Source organism: Pleuronectes platessa, chromosome 15 (assembly GCF_947347685.1).
Source record: "Pleuronectes platessa chromosome 15, fPlePla1.1, whole genome shotgun sequence".
In the NCBI taxonomy this organism is placed as follows: Eukaryota; Metazoa; Chordata; class Actinopteri; order Pleuronectiformes; family Pleuronectidae; genus Pleuronectes; species Pleuronectes platessa.
The window spans coordinates 7,744,262-7,765,293 of record NC_070640.1 but is presented as its reverse complement, the minus strand read 5'-3'; the positions used below and the strand labels follow the sequence as shown (position 1 = coordinate 7,765,293).

The 21,032-nt window shown below is 41.3% G+C and overlaps 1 protein-coding gene across 5 annotated transcripts in view; it reads left to right on the top strand.

Annotated features, from left to right (window-relative positions):
* aff4 (AF4/FMR2 family, member 4) overlaps positions 1-21,032 on the top strand; it is a 32,403-nt gene that overhangs the window by 5,231 nt on the left and 6,140 nt on the right. For 2 of the 5 annotated variants that reach the window (XM_053440844.1, XM_053440842.1), the window contains exons 2-15: positions 10,134-10,263; positions 13,637-14,425; positions 14,795-14,833; positions 14,996-15,082; positions 15,447-15,474; positions 15,565-15,628; positions 15,856-15,948; positions 16,488-16,623; positions 16,862-17,618; positions 17,772-17,923; positions 18,452-18,537; positions 18,835-19,069; positions 19,530-19,627; positions 19,976-20,039. In XM_053440844.1, the coding sequence (XP_053296819.1) occupies positions 10,138-10,263; positions 13,637-14,425; positions 14,795-14,833; positions 14,996-15,082; positions 15,447-15,474; positions 15,565-15,628; positions 15,856-15,948; positions 16,488-16,623; positions 16,862-17,618; positions 17,772-17,923; positions 18,452-18,537; positions 18,835-19,069; positions 19,530-19,627; positions 19,976-20,039 (2,754 nt within the window). In that variant the 5' untranslated portion in view covers positions 10,134-10,137. Of the gene's footprint in view, positions 1-2,698; positions 3,702-10,133; positions 10,264-13,636; positions 14,426-14,794; positions 14,834-14,995; positions 15,083-15,446; positions 15,475-15,564; positions 15,629-15,855; positions 15,949-16,487; positions 16,624-16,861; positions 17,619-17,771; positions 17,924-18,451; positions 18,538-18,834; positions 19,070-19,529; positions 19,628-19,975; positions 20,040-21,032 lie in introns of those variants that run through there. The other 3 variants (XM_053440843.1, XM_053440847.1, XM_053440846.1) reach the window with 3 other exon arrangements.

Sequence of the window (21,032 nt, the reverse complement as noted above, 5' to 3'; positions counted from 1 at the left end):
TGACGCAGATTTATTGTAAAACCTTGCCAAGGTAATTGAGGGTTATGTGTCATGTTTCATGTAGTACAAAAAAATCCTTGAACATTTCGTGTCAAAGCTGCAAGCAAGAAAATGTTCTGCTCAACTGATGCTATTTTTAAGATCCATTTTTAGTTTGTATGATCTTACCATGAGGACAACCCCAGGCTTATATTACAGTTTTTAAAGTATACATGTAAATATTGGCATCAAAGTTTTGTGATGACTGAGTGTAGTGCAGCTAGAATGTCTGGTGTAAAAACACTCCGAAATGAATATGATAAATCTCTTTGTAAGCGCAGAACAGTCACAGCAATAAGCTGTGATTGGTAAATGCTACCAGCTCCTGCTGATTCAGATAATGCACGCCTGCTGAGTGGAGGCATTCCACACAGCTACTCGGTTCAAATGCTTCAAACCTGCCTCAATGAAAGGATATAAGCAGTTGTTTAGAGAACATGCCAATCAAGGCTTAGAGTCTTGTTTTGATATGTTAATTAGAGCTAATGTGAAGCTGTGCGGATATATTAAAAGGCTTTTGACTAAAGACTGAAGGAGGAACTGAAGAATTCTCAGCATTCTGACCTAATCCTCATTTTGACATGCTCCTCTTTAAACATCATGAGAAAAATACTTGACACAAAAGACAGAAAACCAGGCTTAACCATCACCTCTGTTGTTTTGTGTATAAGAACCTTTCGTGCGATGCTGATATAGTTGCTTGAGTAAAGTTATTTTATGTTGTCGTAGATTGCTTCTTCTTTTGTGTCAGTTTCTGATGGAGTCCTTTTCGTAGCTGCATGTTGTCTTGCCGGCTCTCCTCCCCAAACAGCTGCTTATATGAGGCAGGTTTACCGCATTTGAATGGACCCTCTGGAATTCCTGCAGTCAGCAGGTTTACTTCAAAAGCACCAGGGGTTGTGGCACTGGCTGCCCATCTGTACCTCCATGATTGAGATCTTGTTGTTCAGATACATGATGAAATCCTCTTTGTGGGCTGCATTTGTGACACACAGGAAACCCAATGTGGCAGTTAACAGTTTTGGGTTTTGTTCTAAAAATGTTTTTGACTGAAGATGAGGCCAACCTCCAAACAGCTCAAATGAAAAGGCTTTTTTTTTTTTTTTAGCAGTTGGTGTTAAATAAGAATCATTTATGATCATTGTAGTTGCAGCAGAATATCAATGTGTAGAATTTATACAAACTCAGTTGTACAACAGAGATTTGTATGTGCCAAGTAGGATTCTCTTCTTTAGGAGCCTTGTTTGTGATTTAAATCAGGAAAGCGTAGTCGCCTGCTTGTATTTTTAAAACTAAATGGCTTATACAATTGATGTTCTGCAAATAGCCGAGGACTACATGCAAGTAAACAGGGAGAGAGAAAGAGATAAGAATGACACTGTGGCTGCTGTGTTTTTATACAAAGTGTTAAATTAAAATTATTCAAAACGGCACAGCATTTCCATAGTTATCAACCTTGATCATAAAGACAAGCTACGCATTTCAGAGTGTGACAATAACTTGATTGTAAACTGACTCAAAGGGAGTTTCCCCAAGTTTGAACATGTTAGGTCAGGACTTTTTTTTTCAGGATAGCTTTTCTCTTTTTCACTTCACGGAAATGTCACAATCGCATTCTATAAAGATTACAAAAATAGCCGGCAGAATCATAATACAATAGGCTTAGGCGTCTTTTAATACAATAATAAATCTTTACTACTTAATTCTTAGTTTCAATTAAGTTGAGCTAAAAACTAAAATGAAGTCCTGGGGTGAAAAGTGCAAAGCAAACATTCATACTTTATAGGATAAGAAGGAATTATAACTTTACAGAGTTTAAAGAAGTTAACATATCCAAAATAGGCTTCCAGAAAGAGATAAATGAGGGCAAATCATTGTCAAGGACAGAGAACTGACCTTAGGAGTGGAAACAATATATATTTTTTTATCTTTATCTTTTAAATATTCACTTTCAAACTTCGATTTCCAAATAATATCCCAGGGTGGAGGATAGGATCCGACTGATCTGTGAAGTAATCGGTCTGTTGTCTCTAAATATATAAATACTGCGGTGACGCTCAAGCGTAATGCTACGTGATGGATGCACTGGCACTGATAAAGGAGAGCGTGAATGTAAGAATGAGGAAGAAATGACTGTTCAGTCTTTTTTGTCCCATGATGCATGATATAGATTAATTATATCTGTGATCTTTGCGCTGACTTGAGTCCAGTGTCACACAGACTGACCTGACAGGAACGAACTGTCCCTGTACAAACACAAGTACTCACCACTCTGGATTATTCACCGACAGGTCTGTGTGTGATATGATTAACACTGTATAATATGTACCTTTCTTTGTAAAGCCTCTGAGTCATTTAGAAAATATAATTCTGTTACATTTTATAGATTGGGGACAGCACAGCTGTCTCTGGATTTAATAATCCTGCAGTTTGGGAGGATTAAAGTTTCCTCACATTCTTACAGTAAAGCATTTGAATTTTTCAAAATAATAATAACTTGCGACATGTGATAAAGCATTTGTCAGCATGTGGCATCATCATCTGCAGCTGATGAAAATGTCTCCGGTTTGTTACAACCCAAACGCTGGAAACCGAGCGCTGTCTCTTTAATGGGCTGCACTGCTGCCTGGCCCTGTGCTCAGGGCATAGTGGGGGAGGGAGGGAGGTTGTTGACGGAATGATGGGCTCTGATTGGCTGGGCTTTACCGAGGGCAGTGACATCACACCGGAGGAGAGGCCCTGTGGTGTAAAATAACATCTCCTTTTATGGGACGAGGCGGATTGTTCCATTCTCAGAGAGAGGGTCGATTTTATTCCCCTCTCTTAACTCCCTCAGTGCTGAGCTCCTCCCTAATGCATCTTGTCCCTGGTTGACTTCATAGTCGTTTTGTAAATTAATACCAAGCTCTTATATTCCTTTAGAGTTAAACCTCCTTATCTCACCAGCTTAATTTCGACTTCAAATCTAAAAACTTTTTTCTCATTATATCTCTTTGATTTATTACTTTATTTTACTCACAATTTCTTTGTGAAACAGAGAGAGTGCATTAACTACAGACACAGCGACGTGGAAAAAAAAGTTTTTGCACAGCAAACTTTTTAAAAAGATAGACTGGTTAAAATGCATAATATTGTGTGTTGTATCATGATTATCTTACTTACTAAAAAAAGTAATCCCAACAGAACCGTTCTGTCAACGTTCTTTCCAGCCTGCTTTCTCTTTCTTTACTCACTACATTAGTTCACCACACACTCCGTGAACATTCTTTAACCTCAGAACACCACACGGACGGGGAAACAAAAGCTGTGGCTGCCTCTCGACTTCACCTCGCATGCGACAACCCCTGCTGCTTGCTGATGTGGTATCTCCCGAGAGCGAGCAGTCACCTCCTTCTCACTAAGTCAGATTTCTCCCCACTCCAAGGAAATGCACTGTACCAATCGAGTGGAGTAAAGAATCTGTATTTAACACTCTTCAAGATGGACGCCCACAGATACATTTAGAAAGAGGCCAGGGAGTCTTCACTGAAGGAGGTTGGCGTAGACATTTAGGCTGACAATTCATGACGAGAGTACTTCTGAATCCCTGGGAGATCCTCTGAGCCCTCCTCCCCTCCTCCTCCCAATGTTTCAGTGGTTGAGGCCATGGCCTCTCAGTCAGGGTAAGAAATGCACAACTAGTTGGCTGCTTTACTCATTTCTGTTGGTGTCTGATAGGTATAAAGCACTACACGTTCTCTCAATCTCTTTCTCCTTGTATGTTCAAGTCATATAAACATGTTTTCTGGTCGGCTAGTACATCATGGCTGTGTCACAGAAGATCCAGCTCTGTATTCATGGTGTTCAGATAACCATCAGTTGTTCCCCTTTTTTTTTGCCTGTGTTGAAGATGTGGCCTGGTTGTTATGTTGTGACTGAGAAGGGGCAGATGAGCTGATTAATTTGGGTACAGAGTGAACTGCCTTTTCATCACAGCAGACTTTGACCTTTTCAGTATGGCACATTCTATTGAATGATTGCTATAAACATAGGTGTCCATTACGCTGTCATAGTATTAATTGTAATCAAAATTCATGTTGCGTGAGGAGAAATTAGCTTAGCCAAGCTTTTTCTATGTTTTCTATCTACTTTACTACGTTGGAAAATCGGTAGCTCTGGAAGGTTTGGGCCTTTCATGTGGGTTTGGCCAAATCTTTAAAACAAAGGCTCAGTTATTACCTTTGCCTACTAATGTTTGGTGTTTTTAAATTGGTAAAATATAAATCAAGTTTTGTCCTGGGTGTTTTCCACACAGTCCGGATTTTGGGAAGTGGTACAAGTTAGTAGTTTCTATAGAATTTACTCTACTGGGCCTGGCCTAATATGTCAAGAAACCCCACAGTATAAGTGTAGAAAATGTGATTCTGAGCTATCTCTCTCTCTCTCTAAGACTGGGGATATCCCATCCACCATGATGTAGCAGTTACTTTGTCACGTCACACAAACTTTCTCCATTGCATAATATTGTTTTTTCACAGTGATTACAGCTCTCTGTCCATTGTCACACTAACCCACATGTGCCACCATATTGTCAACAGTACACGTATGTTTAAGTGAGGGAAGCTGGCAATGTATACAGAGGTGCATTTGGTGCAGTCTTTCTCTGGAATCAAATCGGAAGAAACATGTTTCTTTGCAAATTCTTGATTTATACAGATTCAGTCTAGGCTAAACCAAAACACTTCTCGATAGTCAACCACACGAGAATGGGTTTGTTAGTCCACTGTGGTAATGCAAGGTCTATCACCACATGTTGACATGTTTGAGGTGGCCCATTTGCCTAGCTCGAGTTTTGTTACTGGTCTGAAGTCAACTCGTAAACAGTTGAGCTCAGAGGCTTGCCTGTATTACCACAAGCCCCTTTTTTTATACAGCCTGTTCAAGGGGGGAATGTTGTGCCTTTATTTTGCTTCATCGTTCTTTATCAAAGGTACAAGCACCGAATGGGGGACAACATCGCTTCTCCAGCAAACATCCTGCAGTGGAGGTAGTGACAGACCCACATCGACATCTGTGGAAAAGGGAGAACCATCATGTTGGAACAGACTGATGCTGTTGAGTTGCATGTGTACCTCTGATTCTATAATGCCAGCATGTTTTTTTTTACTCACACACGGCGATGGCAATTTGCTGGATTGTTTGGTTCAGTATAAAGAATGAATAATAAGGGGTCTTCTTAATGGTAATGTAGTGAAATCTGTATGAAAGATCATAATAGCCACAGGCTTTTTTTTTACAGTCTTTTCTTCATTTGGATACTATGTACTATCTCTTACCAAAAGCACGCTTTGCTTTTTCATACTGGAGTGAACTTTAAAATGTAGTATCTGATAACGAACCAACATTAAGCTCTTCCTTTTCACTGGGATAGATTCCTTGAAAGGGGTAGAGGCACTTGTCAGTAAAGTTGTTTTGATTTAGGAAAGGTACAAAATAAACGACTGCGGGCTGATAAACACTAGGATTTATACACCAGTATTGTTGAAACCACCATCAAATGGAGCAGTGTTATTATTCTCTTTAGTGCTAGATCACAGGAGGTAAGGGTGTAACCCCTTGTTCAACTAATAAAAAAACAATAGTCAATTAGGCTGAAAGGACATAAGCAGTGTTAAGTAATGATTCTTGACCAGGGATATTTGATCCTGTGGCACTGTGCCAACAGTGGCCTATTCACACACTTCAAGACTGACATCAACGGGCTCATTTACATGTACATGTTGAACCAGCATGCTAGAAGCGCCCTTGGTAGATCATCATTTAGTTAATTTTTTGTCTCACCAGTGGAGAGCTTTATATCCAAGGCATGAAACTAAATAACAAGTCGTTCACCTAAATCATTTTCATAATACATAAAATGTTACTCAGCTGAGTGGCAGGTAGGACTTTCCTGAAGTCTTGAATGTCATTTTGGTACTTACAGGTTTCCTTTGGCACATCTGTTACTCTTTATTTTTGAAAGGTCATTTTCAAAAACTGACATTATTCCAGACACTCTTTCCACATTTTGCTAACTTAATTGTCACTTGTATGCCTGTTACATGGTCACATGTCACTACCAGTGTTGGTGCTGGTATTTATGCAGTAATGAAAGTTTATGCATAATGAAACATGTTGGATTACTATTTCATGATCTATTTTTAATTGTTATATTTAAGATTGTGATGGTCAACACATTTGAAAAGTTGACTCATTATCATGACAAATGCCAAAGTTGAATCCCTAGTGGTAGAGAATGATAAATATCTGACAATGAGCATATTTCATCCATTGATTGATAGCACAATGTTTTCTGAAATGACTCCAACAACTCTGATGACTAACGTTACAATTGCCAACTGCACTAACGAACCAAGTGAAAATTATCAAAGCGGTTCGATCGCGGGATCTTGGATAACTGGTTAAATGTCTTTAAATGATCTCTAACAAGAACTGGTTGTCATTGATTTAGCTTTCCCTGGATAATCATGACCTGAGAATCCAGGCAATACAATTGTACATTTTCTTCTACTTCTACGGATAAAACCTTTGCTAATAGTGTCTCTTATGGCCTTGGTCGCTTCCTGAGCTTTGGGTTAATGTGGGCTCGAAGTGGTGTGTAAACCACGTTGTCTGGTCAGTGTAATGACTCGTACTGTAGTAAAGGTGCTGTTGGTGATGTAAAACAGGCAAAGGTTTAGTAAACAATGAAAGGGGGAAAGAAGGAGTAAGGAAATAAATATTTCACATTGCCGATAAGCTTGCCAGTTAAAAGTTGTAAAAAAAAAAAAATCATACAAACCTGTTTTTCTCAAGTGCTGGCAAGATTGAGTGTTTTATAGTTCAGATCTGTTTTATGTGAGAGTTGTGTGAACTCTTCAAGAAAACTTAGTTTTATATACAGTGTGTAGTCTAGTTTGTGCTTCTTTGTTTATTTGGAAGCCCCTGTGTGTTTTTGTTTTTTGTACCAGAGTCACTTCCCTATCTGCTTCTTTTCATCTTTTCAGTCATGCTTTGTGAGGATTGAAAACACCCCTGTGTGTTGTGTGTATAATTTAGGAGGAGGCCGGGTTGTTGCAGCATAATCATTCTCTGTCAACAGTCTTACAATCATCATTGTTGTTTCTGCTAGAGCCTGGAGCTGAAAACTTAAGAGGGAGATGTGACACACCTGACTGATAATACACTTCCTTCAGGTTACAGCGCTCTGTAGTACCTCTCTGTTGAACAAGGTGCTCAACAGTCATATTGTGTCATTGTCAGGCTGAGTTTTTGCGAATGAACACATGCTTGTTCTGTCCAAATGTTTATCTTTAGATTTTCCAGATGGCACCAGCTGATTTTACTGCAAGCTGTAGGCTGTTAAGACATTTTGCCTAAGATCTGGTTGTCTTACACTGATTTAATACATGTTCATGCATTTGGCGTTGTTTGCCTCTCTGCTGTCAGTCCTCATATCCACTTAACACAGGCACGCTGCTCTCAAATTGCTCTTTTATGTTCCCGCACGCTATAATCAGAAGGGTAATATGGGCAGAGAGGTGTGTTTAGATGCCAGAGATGGAGTCCTTGGTTTGAAGGCACCAGGTTATTATTTTAAATTGTCTATTGGCTTTCATGTTGTTCCATAGGAAAATATCCCTATTATTTTTATGAGGTGTTAATAAGGCTGCTTTCAGGCATGCACTGAAGTCCAGGCATTTTCCCGAAATGTTCCAGACGAGCTTTTTCTGTGAGAACGCAAATGGCTGAGTCAGGTGTTCTGGACATTGGCTGGAACTTTTCCTGTCAACCCCCCTCGTAAAATGTCAAGATAATGTCTGAGTAAGCCCGTGCAAGAATGCAAATGGCCAACAAATATCCCAGGATGAAAGGCTTCATTCACATAGAATACAGTGTCAAAGATGTCGACTTGAAGAGCCAATGAAATTTGAGAGGTTTTGGCAAAAAGGTCGGACGCCGGTGTCGATGTACTGTTAACAAATTGTCCAGTCTCCTGTGCTCTCTACCTAGACGTAAAACTTCCAATCTTTTTGCAAATCAATGTTTATATCCGATTTTTTTTTTTTAAATGTGTGGCATAAGCATCTGTACAAATTGCAGTAAAAAAAAAAGTCATTGTACGAATACATGAAAAAATGGCTTTTCCTTTCAGCTGCTGACAAATGTCCTCTGTCCATCTGCACAAGGAGATTGTTTGAAGTAGGTTGCTGCAGTGTCTAGACCAGCCTAAGCCTATTAGAGACTACTTTCTCCTCAGGTCATCTGTTTATGATGTGTTGCGTTCACTAATGATAGTCCTATTTGTGGTTTACCCAATAAACGGTGACTCGGAGTGGAGAGTCGGTAATGGCAACCCGACTGTATGATTTGCTAAGACCTGAGGCCTGTAGCAAAAACCAGGATTTGTGGTTATCGGGATAACTTCAGGTTTACTTCAGGCTTGTCAGTCTTACGAAGCTCGTTCACTTCATATTGGGGTAAATCTCCATGGTAACTTATGCTGAAAGGCTGACCTGGTCCGGAGCAGGTTAAGTTGGAGATGAGACATCAACCCCTACAAAAGCACCGCCCTCTGACTAATCAATTCCTTTGAAACATATCATTACTGTTCTCAGAGGAACCTGTGCAGCTCGGTATGCGGATTGTTAGAGGGTCTCAGAGTAGGACATGTGTCTTTATAAAACGTAAAGATTCTCCTTGGAGGGAATGATGTATCTCTGTCAACTGCTGGAGCTGTATATAACCAAACCGACAAGTATGAGCTATGTGCTCACAGAACCACAGACTGTCTGCATTGATCTACGTTTCTTTACCTGTGGGAGTTGCTAATATTCATGTACTGGGTGTGTTAGTGGCAGGACAACCAGACAGTTCTTATTCTTTTATACTTTATTTTTAATTAGGTTTATCCTATGAACTTAAATATTCATTTAGTAAGTGGGGGTTAGATAGTTTACAGATTTACCTTCTGACAGCCTCCCTCCCTCCCCTCTCCCTTTGTGAAACTCGCGCAGTCGGCCCTTGCCAAATAACATGACACTGTTTCAAGGCGCTCACTTTCCTTAAAGGGAAGGACAAAGGAAGTTTAAAACAAGGACTGGTTGGTTAAGTCTATCCAAGCCGCTAACACACCCAGTACATCTCAATCTCTCCCTATTTCCAGATGTGCCAGGCACATCCTGTCACCTAGACGCCAAATACGTACAGTCAAGGTCCTTGCGCCATTGGAACATGAAAAAAGGTCCCTCTATTTTATTGTCTAGTAAATGTTTCCAGTCTCCTCAGAGTCCGTGCAGACGATGTGTCAAACTAAAGCTCATTATAGAGGCTACATCATGTGATTAAATGAAATGTTTCATCGCTCATCCAAGTGGCTTCTTCTTAGCTTGACAGGTCTTGTTAGTAAAGAGCAGATTCATATCTCGTGGCCCCGAGTTTATTATCTCGTTCCCTCGTGTTATGTCGTAGTCACCTAATGATTTTTTTCCCAAATGTCACCGGGGGGGTCTACCCAAAGTACACATTCACACAATCAGAGATTTCTTACCAGCTGCCCTTCCTGCCTTTAGCAGCTGTAACTGTGTTTCCTTTAGTCTGGCTTTTTATTTTCTAATATTACAGTTTGTTCCTTGTTGTGAAATATGCGGCTCTGCTGCCAGTACACTTGTCCATGTCGGTGATTGTTCATATGCAGTAAACACGCCCCTCGTTTGTGTGAATATGCTCAGATCTTGACGAGGCAAACATGGGTTGACTTAGCAGCATCTTGTGACCCCTTAGCCTGATTGCAATTGTTAGGTTAAGTTCGACTGGATACCGTTAAGATATCCTGGGTATGGCGTAGTACAGGCCCCAGTGGAAACTTGAACTACTTGGTTTTGCTTTGTGAATTAAGTAATCTTGGCATAAAAGAGAACTGAAGGGTTGATGAATGTCTTGTTTTCATAACACTGCTTATTCTATATTCATCCTTGAAATCCATGGGTAAAGCCATGCCATAAAAAGTTCATCTATTGTCTCTCCAGGTTGTTTTTTTTGTGTTGACATTTTGCTGCTGTTGTTAATGTTTTTAGCAACATGAACCGTGAGGACCGGAATGTGCTCCGAATGAAAGAAAGAGAAAGGAGAAATCAAGAAATCCAGCAGGGAGGAGGAGAGGCTTTTCCAGCAAATTCCCCTCTCTTCCCCGAACCCTACAAAGTGGTAAGTTTTATTTACCTCGTGTTCACATATGACAGTAATTGATTCAGTCAGTTTAGAGGAATTTGAAACAGTGACAGGAAGTGAGAGCTGCTGGTTCTAGCAGGAGCATTGTTTGAATATAGAATAACTGCAGAGGAATGCCTAGCTTCGGGGGTTTATGTGGAAGGAAACCCTCTTTCTTTTGGTGTCAATCTGCAGGTGCATGTGCACTGTAGATGTCGTAGTTGGTGGTCAAAAGACTCTCGGAAAAAATAGTTGTTGCCAGTTGATTACAATTTCTCAAGAAAATCATGTTTGATTTAAGCTTGAGAAAAGTGTGTGTTGCTGTCTCAATCACAGAAAGAAGTGTGATTTTTATTTTTGAACATGACCACCAGGATCCCGCAGGCTTGGTTTTGTTTAGTGTTGATGAACCCTAAACAAGGCAAGATGTACTTTAAAGGGATAGTTCATCCTAAAATGAAAATACACTCATTATGTTCTCACTCCTATGCCGATGGGGGATGGGTGAAGTGTTTGAATCCACAAACACTTCTGGAGTTTCACGGGTAACCTTCGTTAGAGTAGAATCCAATACAATTGAAGTCTAAGGTGAGTCCGACTTCAGAAGTAATAAAACAGAAAAGCATAAAGTGCCTCCATGCTGCTCTTGTGGTGTCATCCAAGTGTCCGCAAGCCCCGACATCCATATTTGACTCAAACAAGTTTTACATCATGTTTTTTGGGTAAATGTGCTCTGATATCTTCCGATGAGGTGCGTTCATGGACCTTCTTAATGTTTATGACTTCAATTCCAATATGATTTGATGATGTTGGATGACACCAAACGAACAGTATCAAGGCAAGTTATTTTTCTGTTTGATTACGTGTGAAGATAGCTCACTAATCATCTACACTGTTTACCCCTAAAACTGGATAAGTGTTTTATGGACCTAAACCCTTCAGCCACCCACCCTTTCAGCATAGGGGTGAGTAGAAAATGAGGAAACTTTAATTTCTATGTAAACTTTCCGTTTAATGCCCATGAAGTTGTTCGTGCAATGTCAGAACAAGCTCCTTTTACAATGACAGTCCACCTTCTATTAATCCAGATAACCTCACACAAATTTAAAGGTGTAATTTACTGATGCGTGGGCAGAACAGTATGTGGTTGCATATAGAAAAACGGTATTGGATGCTTTTTTTCAAATATTTGAATTCAATCATTGTTAGCCTTCAGATAGTCGACTGTGGACTAACTCTGCAGAACATACGTAAGTTTGTTGAATTTACTGCACATGTTCCTGCTTAGCTGTTTTGTAGTGGAGCTGTAGAAAATAAACATAAGGACACGCCAGCATCCCCTCCTCCTGCACCTTCTGTGTCTTCCTCCTGTGCTCACAGACACATAGATGTAGGCCAGCCAGCTCCCGGATCCTACTAGTATAATTGTAAAGAGGATTTGAGTTCTCTGTACTGGTCTAATCTTTGCCACTAACCAGATTTGAGCAGAGGTAAGTGGCTCCTCTCCTTAGTGAGGGCTACACATCAAAGCAGCAATGAGGAATGTGTCCTGACAGGTTGGGAATAGAAAGGGAACCAGAGGTGAGTGATGAGTGCTGGCCTGTGTGTTGTGGGCCACAACAAAGTCGAAGGTAAATAGCTGACATTGAAGAAGGAAAGGCATTGACCTTTTGCAAAGGAAGAAAGGCGTTTGCAGCAAATAGTTCTATTGTGCTCATTCGTTCTGTTGTCAGAAATGTTTTTAAGAAAAGAAGAAGGAAGCACATTAGTATATCACATGGAAAAAGCCAACTGTCTAAGTCGCTGGCTCTTCTGCACTTTGTATCTCGTCTCCTGCTTGTCTGGGTGTTACGTAAGCCTCAGTTTGACTTTTTTTCTCCACCCCTCCTCCTCCTCTGTCATGCTCCACTAAGTGGAAGTTTACTGTGTGCTGCATTAAAGGCCATGTGTGCACGCAGCTGCAGCTGTGGCCTCCCAGATGTAGACCAGCAGAGCAGTACGATTTTTATGGTGCAGAGTTCACGCACTCGTTACTGAGATGCACAAAATTGTCTCTTGAAAATTCAAGCCGCACAATATTAGATTTCTAAGGCTAATGCACATTTTTTTCCATCCAGGATCCCTCTAATGTGATTATCGAATAGGCTTTTTTTTATCAAATTATGCTATGATCCAACTAAAGCCAGAAACAAAAAAAAGTTTTGAATTAAAAAAAATATATAAAACTGCATTGAGCTCATTCATGCTTTACCTGGCGCACGTTCAATTCTATTAACCTTGTGCACTATTTGTTAGTCTTATAGTCAAACAACGTGTTTCGTGAAAAGGCGTCACTGTACGTTTTGTTTTGTTCTGGTGGGTGTGTCAGAGGTGTTGCCTAGTAAGCAGCGGGCGGGTGGTTCACCTTAACATTTTACTTTGTTTCGTCCAGGCTGAATGCAGCTCTGGCTTTGTTTGGGTGCGTGCCAGAGAAGCTGCTAGGCTTACAGTATGTAAATCAGGAGAGTTGTCCCAGAAGTATCTGTCAGACTATGGACCGGTTCTTTCCAGTTCTGTCACTCTTGACAGGAAATTTAGATATGATGGCGATCAGTGTTTGTTTCTGTTGAAGTTATGTTTGCCCGGAGGTCTAATATAGTAATAATAAAGCTCGTCATTTCTGTTCTTCTTACAAAGGAAAACACATGGGAGCCATGCTGTGCTAGCAGGGGAAGTGCAATGCACATTATGACCAAGCTAGTTACATTACCTGCCAATAGATAACGGCTTAAGTTTCTTCACCTTCTGTGTTAAGCTGTCAAAAGCATCAGAGGTCTGAGCCCACGTGTGAAACTGGATATTCAGCAGAGAATTCTGTCGCAGGCTGATTGCAAACAGCTCGACTGGGACACGTGACCTCAAAGTGATTGATTAACCCCACAGTTGCAACTATGGGTAGACTCTTATCTGCGACCAAATATAGGTGTGGACTGATCTGGTCCCAGTTTGAACACACTTTGTGATTGACTGATCAGGCCTCTCTCTAAGTTCAGTCATTTATTATTTGTAAAACTGGTGACGTTTGAGAGAAACTTCGTTTCTTGGGTTATAAATCTGCATTTCTGTGATGCTTATTTTTTATTGTTTGACTGACTTAAGTGTTTTATGTAGGAGGGATTTTCTCAATTTTAAATATTTTTGATGGAAAGCAATTAACCTAAGTGTTGAACTATTTTCTCTCCCCAATCTGCTTCCCCTCTTTCCACTAATTTATCTTTTTAATTAATTTTCTGTCTCTTCTCTCTCTGTTTCTCTTTCTGTTTTTTAATCATCTCTCTGTCCTCTGCCCCATCTCCTCCTCCTCTCCCCCCACCTCTGCTTCTCCCTTCAGTCCAGCAAGGAAGATAAACTGTCCAGCCGTATTCAGAGCATGCTGGGCAATTACGACGAGATGAAAGAACCGATTGGTGACACACTTCCAAAGCTTAGCAGTAAACCTTCAAACAGCTCATCTTCCTCCGAGGAGAAGTCAGGCCCACCTTTGTTTGGGGACCAGCGTGGCAGCGGTGGCAGCAGCCAGAACAATAAGTGGACTCCTGTTGGTCCAGCAGGTGGATCTTCAGCCCAGTCCCAGAAACGCTCAGGACTCCAGGGTGGGCACGGCAGCCAGAGAAACAACGGAGGCAGTAGCAGCAGCAGTAGCCAAAGACACGGAGGAGAGGTGCGTGAAAAGAAATCGAGTAAACACAGCGGAGGGTCCGAGCACTCAAAGTCACACACGTCAAGTCCCGCCAAGGGCTCTTTGAGCTCCTCCAGCAGCAACAGCCACTCGCGGAGCACCTTGTCTGCCGAGCAGCACCACAGCAAGGAGCGCTACCGCTCTAAGTCCCCGCGAGACAGAGAGGCCAACTGGGACTCGCCCTCACGGGTTCACACCTCCTTCACTAGTGGACAGCACTCGAGTCAGGCCTTTCCCCCGTCTCTCATGTCCAAGCCCGGCTCCATGCTGCAGAAGCCCACGGCCTATGTGCGGCCTATGGACGGCCAGGAAACGGCAGAGCCCAAGAGCTCGCAAGCGGAAAGCTACAGCGTTCAGTCGCACAGCAGCACCATGGGAGAGATGAAGTCCAACGGCAAGGCCTCGCTTTCCAAACTCAAGATCCCCTCACAGCCTGTAGAGGTAAGGCTTCATCTACAGGCCCTCAATTTATAATTTATTCTCAACCCTGCAGCATATGTCCACTGCTCACATAAAGGGCGCACTGTGTGTTTATGTGGCCCTTAAGTTCTAAAGTTATAGTCCTGGAGCTTACATCAAGACTTTAAATGACAGAGCACAGTTAATTAATGGAGCAAATATTGATAATGATGTAGTAACTGCATTAAATTGCCTCACAGCATGTTACATGTGGTCTGGGTGAAATTGTCGGGCTCATAAAATTCCTATAGAGTGACTCATGGTGCTCAAAATGGAAGCCACCTCTCACTGCTGCACTAACATCATGTTGTTTATGAACACGTGTGCTGAGCCTGATGTTTCTGTCTTCAGGGCCCCGGGGATGCCAACTGTGTCGATGAGATTCTAAAGGTATGCACATTATTTTATTTTTTTTAAAACACCCACCTTACATCATGAGCTTTAAGAGAAAACCCTGACTATCTTGAGTCAATGAAAGAGCTTTTCACATTCACATATCTTTCAACTCGTGTACCAATTTCCTTCTGTGTGTGTGTGTTTTGTTTCTTTCAGGAAATGACTCAGTCGTGGCCCCCTCCGCTGACGGCCATTCACACCCCCTGCAAAACAGAGCCCTCCAAGTTTCCATTCCCTACCAAGGTCAGCATTGCATCAGTGTTAGTCGGTTGACTCAGACGATAGTGTCACAATTAGTAAATAAAACATAATTTGTTTAATATGTTTATATATATTTAATACTGCAGACAGACCTTACATAACAAACCTAACAAGCTTTGTTTGGTGGCTATAGAGATATGATGGATCATTGATAAATATTTGATCTTAAATAAGGTTAAAACACTTTTCTTACTGTTATGGTGTTACCTATATTAAGTTATGTCCCAAACTGAAAGAGAAAATTAAATAATGGTTCATTTCACTTATTCATTTACCGTTTGCAATTTCAAGGATGAGAACAATTTAATGTGATTAAAATGTAAATATATATTTTTTTTTACCTCAGGATCCACACCCTTTTCCTGGTGGACACAGTGAGTATTAGACCCATTTCACATCCAAACCATGACACAATATACATGTATATATTTACATTGTGCTAATTGGTCTGTTTGTGTTTCCAGAACGAGGCAGTTCTTCCAAGAGCTCCAGCAGTCACCAGTCCAAAACTTGCGATGAACAGCCCACGTAAGTACTGTGTCCATTTCCCTCTTTACCTCCTTTCCCCCTCATCCTTTGTTTGTAGTTTTCCCAGACACCAGAGAGCAGGGCACTAGAATGACTATTTATAATAAATTAGGTACATCTAAAGTAACCAGACATGCTTAGGTAGACACATCCAGCACTCCCAGTCTGCAGCAATTACACTGCTGTAATAAAGTACAAAGATTTAATTATGCTTCATTATATCTCAGTATGCTCGAGGATGACCTGAAGCTGAGCAGCAGCGAAGATAGTGATGTAGAACAGGACTCTGCCAAGAATGCCTCAAGGAACACATCAGCAAGGTAAAAAACAGAGCATAGTAAATTTACTTGAAATTTGAATCCTATCTTTTTGTTGTGACTTTTTGCAGGAAGTATTGACTCAGTTTAAAGTTGTTGAGCTGTAGTGGTGTTTAGGCTCATTTTATTGAAAGGTGTTTGCTCTATTTTGATCGTTATCGTGAAAGAGATGGTTCACAAGTTGGATTGAAGCATTTTCCTCTGTCAGAAATTAAAGGATAGTATTGTCTCGGTTATATTGACCAAAGATCTATTCACAGATATACAGTATTTAGCTTGCGTTTTAGGGTCTGGGTGCCCTTAAAACAAAAATGGAAACTTCCTGAAGTGTGAAATATTATGTTAATTTGTATGTTAACAAATTGAATAAGTGGGTCCTTGTCGCTTCAGTCGGGGGTTTTAGCTGGGTGTCTGTGGAGAGTGGTGTGGGATCTCTGCAAACATTTATTCAATGTGCTTTTTCCAATTGAGTTAATCCAAACGTGACTACACTTTTCGAACACAACATAATATTCTACGACTCCGTGTTTCTGTAACAACAGCAATAACAGTGAAGGAGCGGTGCAGTTGAGGGATGACTCCAGCAACCCCAGCGGCTCGGAAAGCAGCTCAGGCTCAGACAGCGAGAGCGAGAGCAGCTCGACGGACAGCGAGGCCAACGAGCCGGCCTCTCCTGAAGTAATGAGTTAACCATATCTATAGTAATGGTGTAGTTAGTTACTCCTTTTAATTGGCTCTGTCAACAATTTTTTCAGTGGTTCTAACACTGTCTCCTGATATTTAGATTTAGTGTTCTTTCTCTTGTGTGGAAGATTTTTTTTTTTTACCTTTCAATGTTTAAATAAGTTTTCATAGATGTTTTTTTTCCCCTCACCAAGACATTTCCTCACCTCCTTTGTGTTCTCCTCCCATTCAGCCTGAACAAACCACGTCCAACAAGTGGCAGCTGGACAACTGGTTCAAGAAGACCAAGCAGTTCTCCCCAGCTTCTCCAGTGGACAACAATAGTGTTCCAACCAAGTACAAGAAAGAGGGCAGAGATAACGGCTCAGGACGCGGCTATGGTAGCCAGGGAGGGGGGTCTAAAGACTCAGTAACACCAACCCCAAGTAGAGACTTACGAGCAGCACAAAAGGGCGCGGATGGTGGCCGTGGCCGGCAAAAATCCCCCGCCCAGAGTGAGGGTGGCACGAATCCGAGAATCCGTGTAGGTAAAAAACAGCCCAAAAAATCTGAGAAGCCTCCAGTGGTAGAGGAACCCAAGGGAGGTCTGAGAGTGGAGAGTGAGCCAGCCCCAGAGATTCCTCCCCATCGGCCCAAAGCTGCTACGAAGGGTCTCCGCAAACCAAGTATCAAAAAAGAACCCAAGTCCTCACCGAGGCGCACCGCTGCTGCTGTCACCAGCACCGTGGACAAACGCAAGCCCAAGGCAGCCACCAAGACTCCCCAGAAGTCTCGTGAGTTTGTTGATACGGACTCTTCGTCGTCCGACTCTGAGGGGAACGAGAGCATCCCGTCCTCGTCGCAGACGCCCAAGTACACAGAGAGCATCAGGACCCCAGTTTGTGTGTTTTCTCCAATGGAAGAAAAAGAGCTGTTGTCTCCACTGAGTGACCCTGAGGAGCGTTATCCTGCGAGGCCGCCTCAGCAGCAGGTTCTACTGGTGAAGATAGGTCAGTTGAAACTGCTCATTAGGCATTTAAGACATATAATAATATAATACACTTTTCACTTAATTGTCTAGATGGAGTGCACAGTCCTCACACTTCTCTTTACTTTGGACCAAGTTAAACCCTACCCTTCCCTTTCCTTCCCATTTCCTGTAGATCTCACTTTGCTGTCGAGGATCCCAGGGCGGCCCTACAAGGATCCCGCAGAGATAAAAGTGGAGCGGGATGACTCTCTAGACAGGGACAGCAAAGACTTCAGTAAGCAGCCCTCTGAGAAGATCTCAAGCAAGGCCAAGAGGAAACACAAGGTAGAACATTGAGTGTTTTTTCACTAAAAATACATCCATAATTATTAAAATAATTTAAAAATAAGTGCTTTAACAAAAACCAAAAGAAAAGTTTTTTCCAGCGTGACCTTGATGACTGAATGATTTATTAAGGTCCTTCTTGAGGGATGTTGTAATTGCACCACTTCAGTTTACTCAGCATTTTTCTGAACAGGATGTGACTAACAATAACCTACAAACAGACTTTCATCAAAGTAAGAAACTGCTTTGAGCCAAGGAACAATTGATTTAATTTTGGTTGTCGTTGTAGTCCAGCCCTGGAATTTGTCATTGGATGATTGTGCTGTTTTCCATTGAAAGTTGTGAAACTACCAGAGTAGCAGTCTAAAAGTTGTACTATTGTACTACAAGTCCTAAGAGATAAAAGTGCTTGACTATAGATTTTACACGTCTTCAGATTAGTTCCCTTTGACACACACCAATAAATGTGAGCGTGTTTTTAATGTGTCTTTGCTTTAAAATTTCATGTGATCTTTGTATCTTTTTTAGAACGACGAAGAAGGCGTCAAGACGGAGAGCAAGCGATGCAAGCTAGAGGAGAAGTCTCTAACCAATCATAAAAACAGCAGTAAAGAGTGAGTATTCTTGCTTTTACAATCTGGTAATTATTCACCTTAACTCCTCTGTACAACAGGAACATCTGGCTCACTTGGTGTGATTTTAGAACGACTTTCTCTAACCCAGTTAAATTTAATTAACAATATAGGATCACAGCCAAGACACGTGGCTTGTTTATTTCATCCAATACCCTTTCAAGCTGCACCTGAGTTTTAATGTTTTGTTATTTATTTTTAAGTAATACTGCAGAAAGGATAATTTAAGTAACATAACAAATGTTTGTATGACAATAATAAGGATTCATATCCCATCAGGTCTAAGAGGTCTTTGGAGAAGAAAGAGGAGCCAGCCCCCTCTCCATCCATATCAGGTCCGCAGCGGACGCCAAAGCAAGAGCATCCGAGTCGGAAGAGGACGGTCAGCCAGTCCTCCACCTCTTTGTCTAGTGGGACAGGAAGTGGAAAGGAGGGGGGCCCCAGCACGAAGGGCAACTCCAACTCCAGGCACAGAAAAGGGGAGGACAAGGGACGCAGCACACGAGATGGCAAGGTGGGTGTGAGTAACCTTAGGAGTCAGGAATCTGCTGCTGTGGCTGTGAATACCTGGCAAACGCTGCAGATACTGTTAAGTGTGAGTGCAGCCTTTCATCATGTTTGCCAGCTGTGCAGTTTATTTCCCCCGGAGGAAATTGAGTAACAAAGCAAGCACCGAAAAAAGGCACTCGGTGAACGTTTATGTATAATTAAAATATATATGTTTGAGGAACATTTAGATATTGTTAAAATCCCTAAGGATTTTAATAAGTATTTCCACTGTGTCAAACTGGAGGCTTATCACTGCAGTATATGGGTCTATACATTGTTTATGCCCAATATCAGAACGCAGTATATTTTAACCTTCCCAGTTTTCCACTTTCACCTTTTTCTCCGTTTTATCCGCCACTTCAAACACCTCAGCCCCTTTTTTTCCTCCTGAAACTTTATTCCCTTCTCGCGTTCTGTCTCTGCAGGAGAAATCCTCAAAGGGCTGTGATAACCAGCTGGCTGTGCCTCCGCTCTCCACAGACGGCTCCAAGTCTCAGAGATCCAAGCTGGTGTTTGAGGACAGGTAAGAGGAGCTCTTTCCACTGTGGATAACCCCACAGTGGGACATGCAGAAAAGGCTGCTGTGGGGGAGCTAGAGTTGCCTTTGAATGTGTAAAACCGTATGAGGCTGTGGAGGTCATGAATAGATGTGACTGTATGCAAGGTGGTGTGATTTCCATTTTAAAAGGTTCTCTGCTGGAAATCTTTGTCCTTTTCATGCTCGTAGAAAAACAACACTTCTTGTTTTTGTATCTTATTTCCCGAGTTTTATTTATAGGAATGTTTTGAAGGTGTAGTTTATTAAACGGCAGTTTTATTAATGGTACCATTTCAATAATTGCATTTGTTTCTCCCATTTTTTTTTTTTTAGGGTCCATTCAGCAGATCACTACTTACAAGAGGCTAAGAAACTTAAACACAATGCAGATGCTCTGGTAAGAACAAGAGCCTAAAGACTATATATATATATATGTGTGTGCGTGTGTAATTGAGATGTCACTGTGTATGTTGCTGCGTGCAGAGCCCTGACAGACAGGGTGTAAAATAACACGGTCCACACCTTAATGTAAAACTACATCCTGGTCAGTTTTTACATGGAATTTAATGTTGCTTTTAACATGTTTCCTTTATCGCTGAAATGTATGTGATCGTATAGTATTTATGGTTCAGACTTGGAGGTTTGCCTCAGTATCCATAGCACTTCTCTTCCCCCCCCCCCCCCTGTGCTTTCTCAGTTTTTGAGCGAAAAAAAAGGAGATGAATATATAATAGATTTTCCTGTTTGTTCTTTTACCTATTTATTGTAACACGAGCTGGTGTCTATATTTAACTGCTGTCTCTGGTATGAATGACTAACCTGGGGATTATCTGAAGACCAGTTGTACTATCTGGTATTTCCAGTCAAAAACATTTAAATACGGTATATTCAGTTGCTTATGTAAATACAAACGTTCCTTATGAAAACAGCTTATGCATAAAATTACAAGGTTTCTGAAGGGTTGAAAGGTTACTTTACACTGTCTATTATATTGTCATTGCCTTATATATCATTTTTTGCTATAATGGGCCTGGATTACAACTGATTAACCCACACTGTTCCCCATTTGTCCACAGCTGTTATGCTGTACATTCACTAAAAAGAAAGAGCCACGTATATAAACTAGATTGACGTTCCTCCGCCAAATCTTTATTAGAAATGTAACGGTAAAGAAGATCAGTTCAAATTGTGAAAAATGCCTTGTGTTGCACTGTTAAACAAACTGATCTGCCCCCTTAATCTGTATCCGCTCAATAATTCAATGGGTTCCTCCCACACACCGGCTCCATCCCTCCACTGAGGTTGGGGAAATCAGTTTAGTGGTTTTTGCTTAATTCTGCTTACAATGAAACCAACATTGGTGAAAGAATAAACGTCTCGGCGGAGGTTA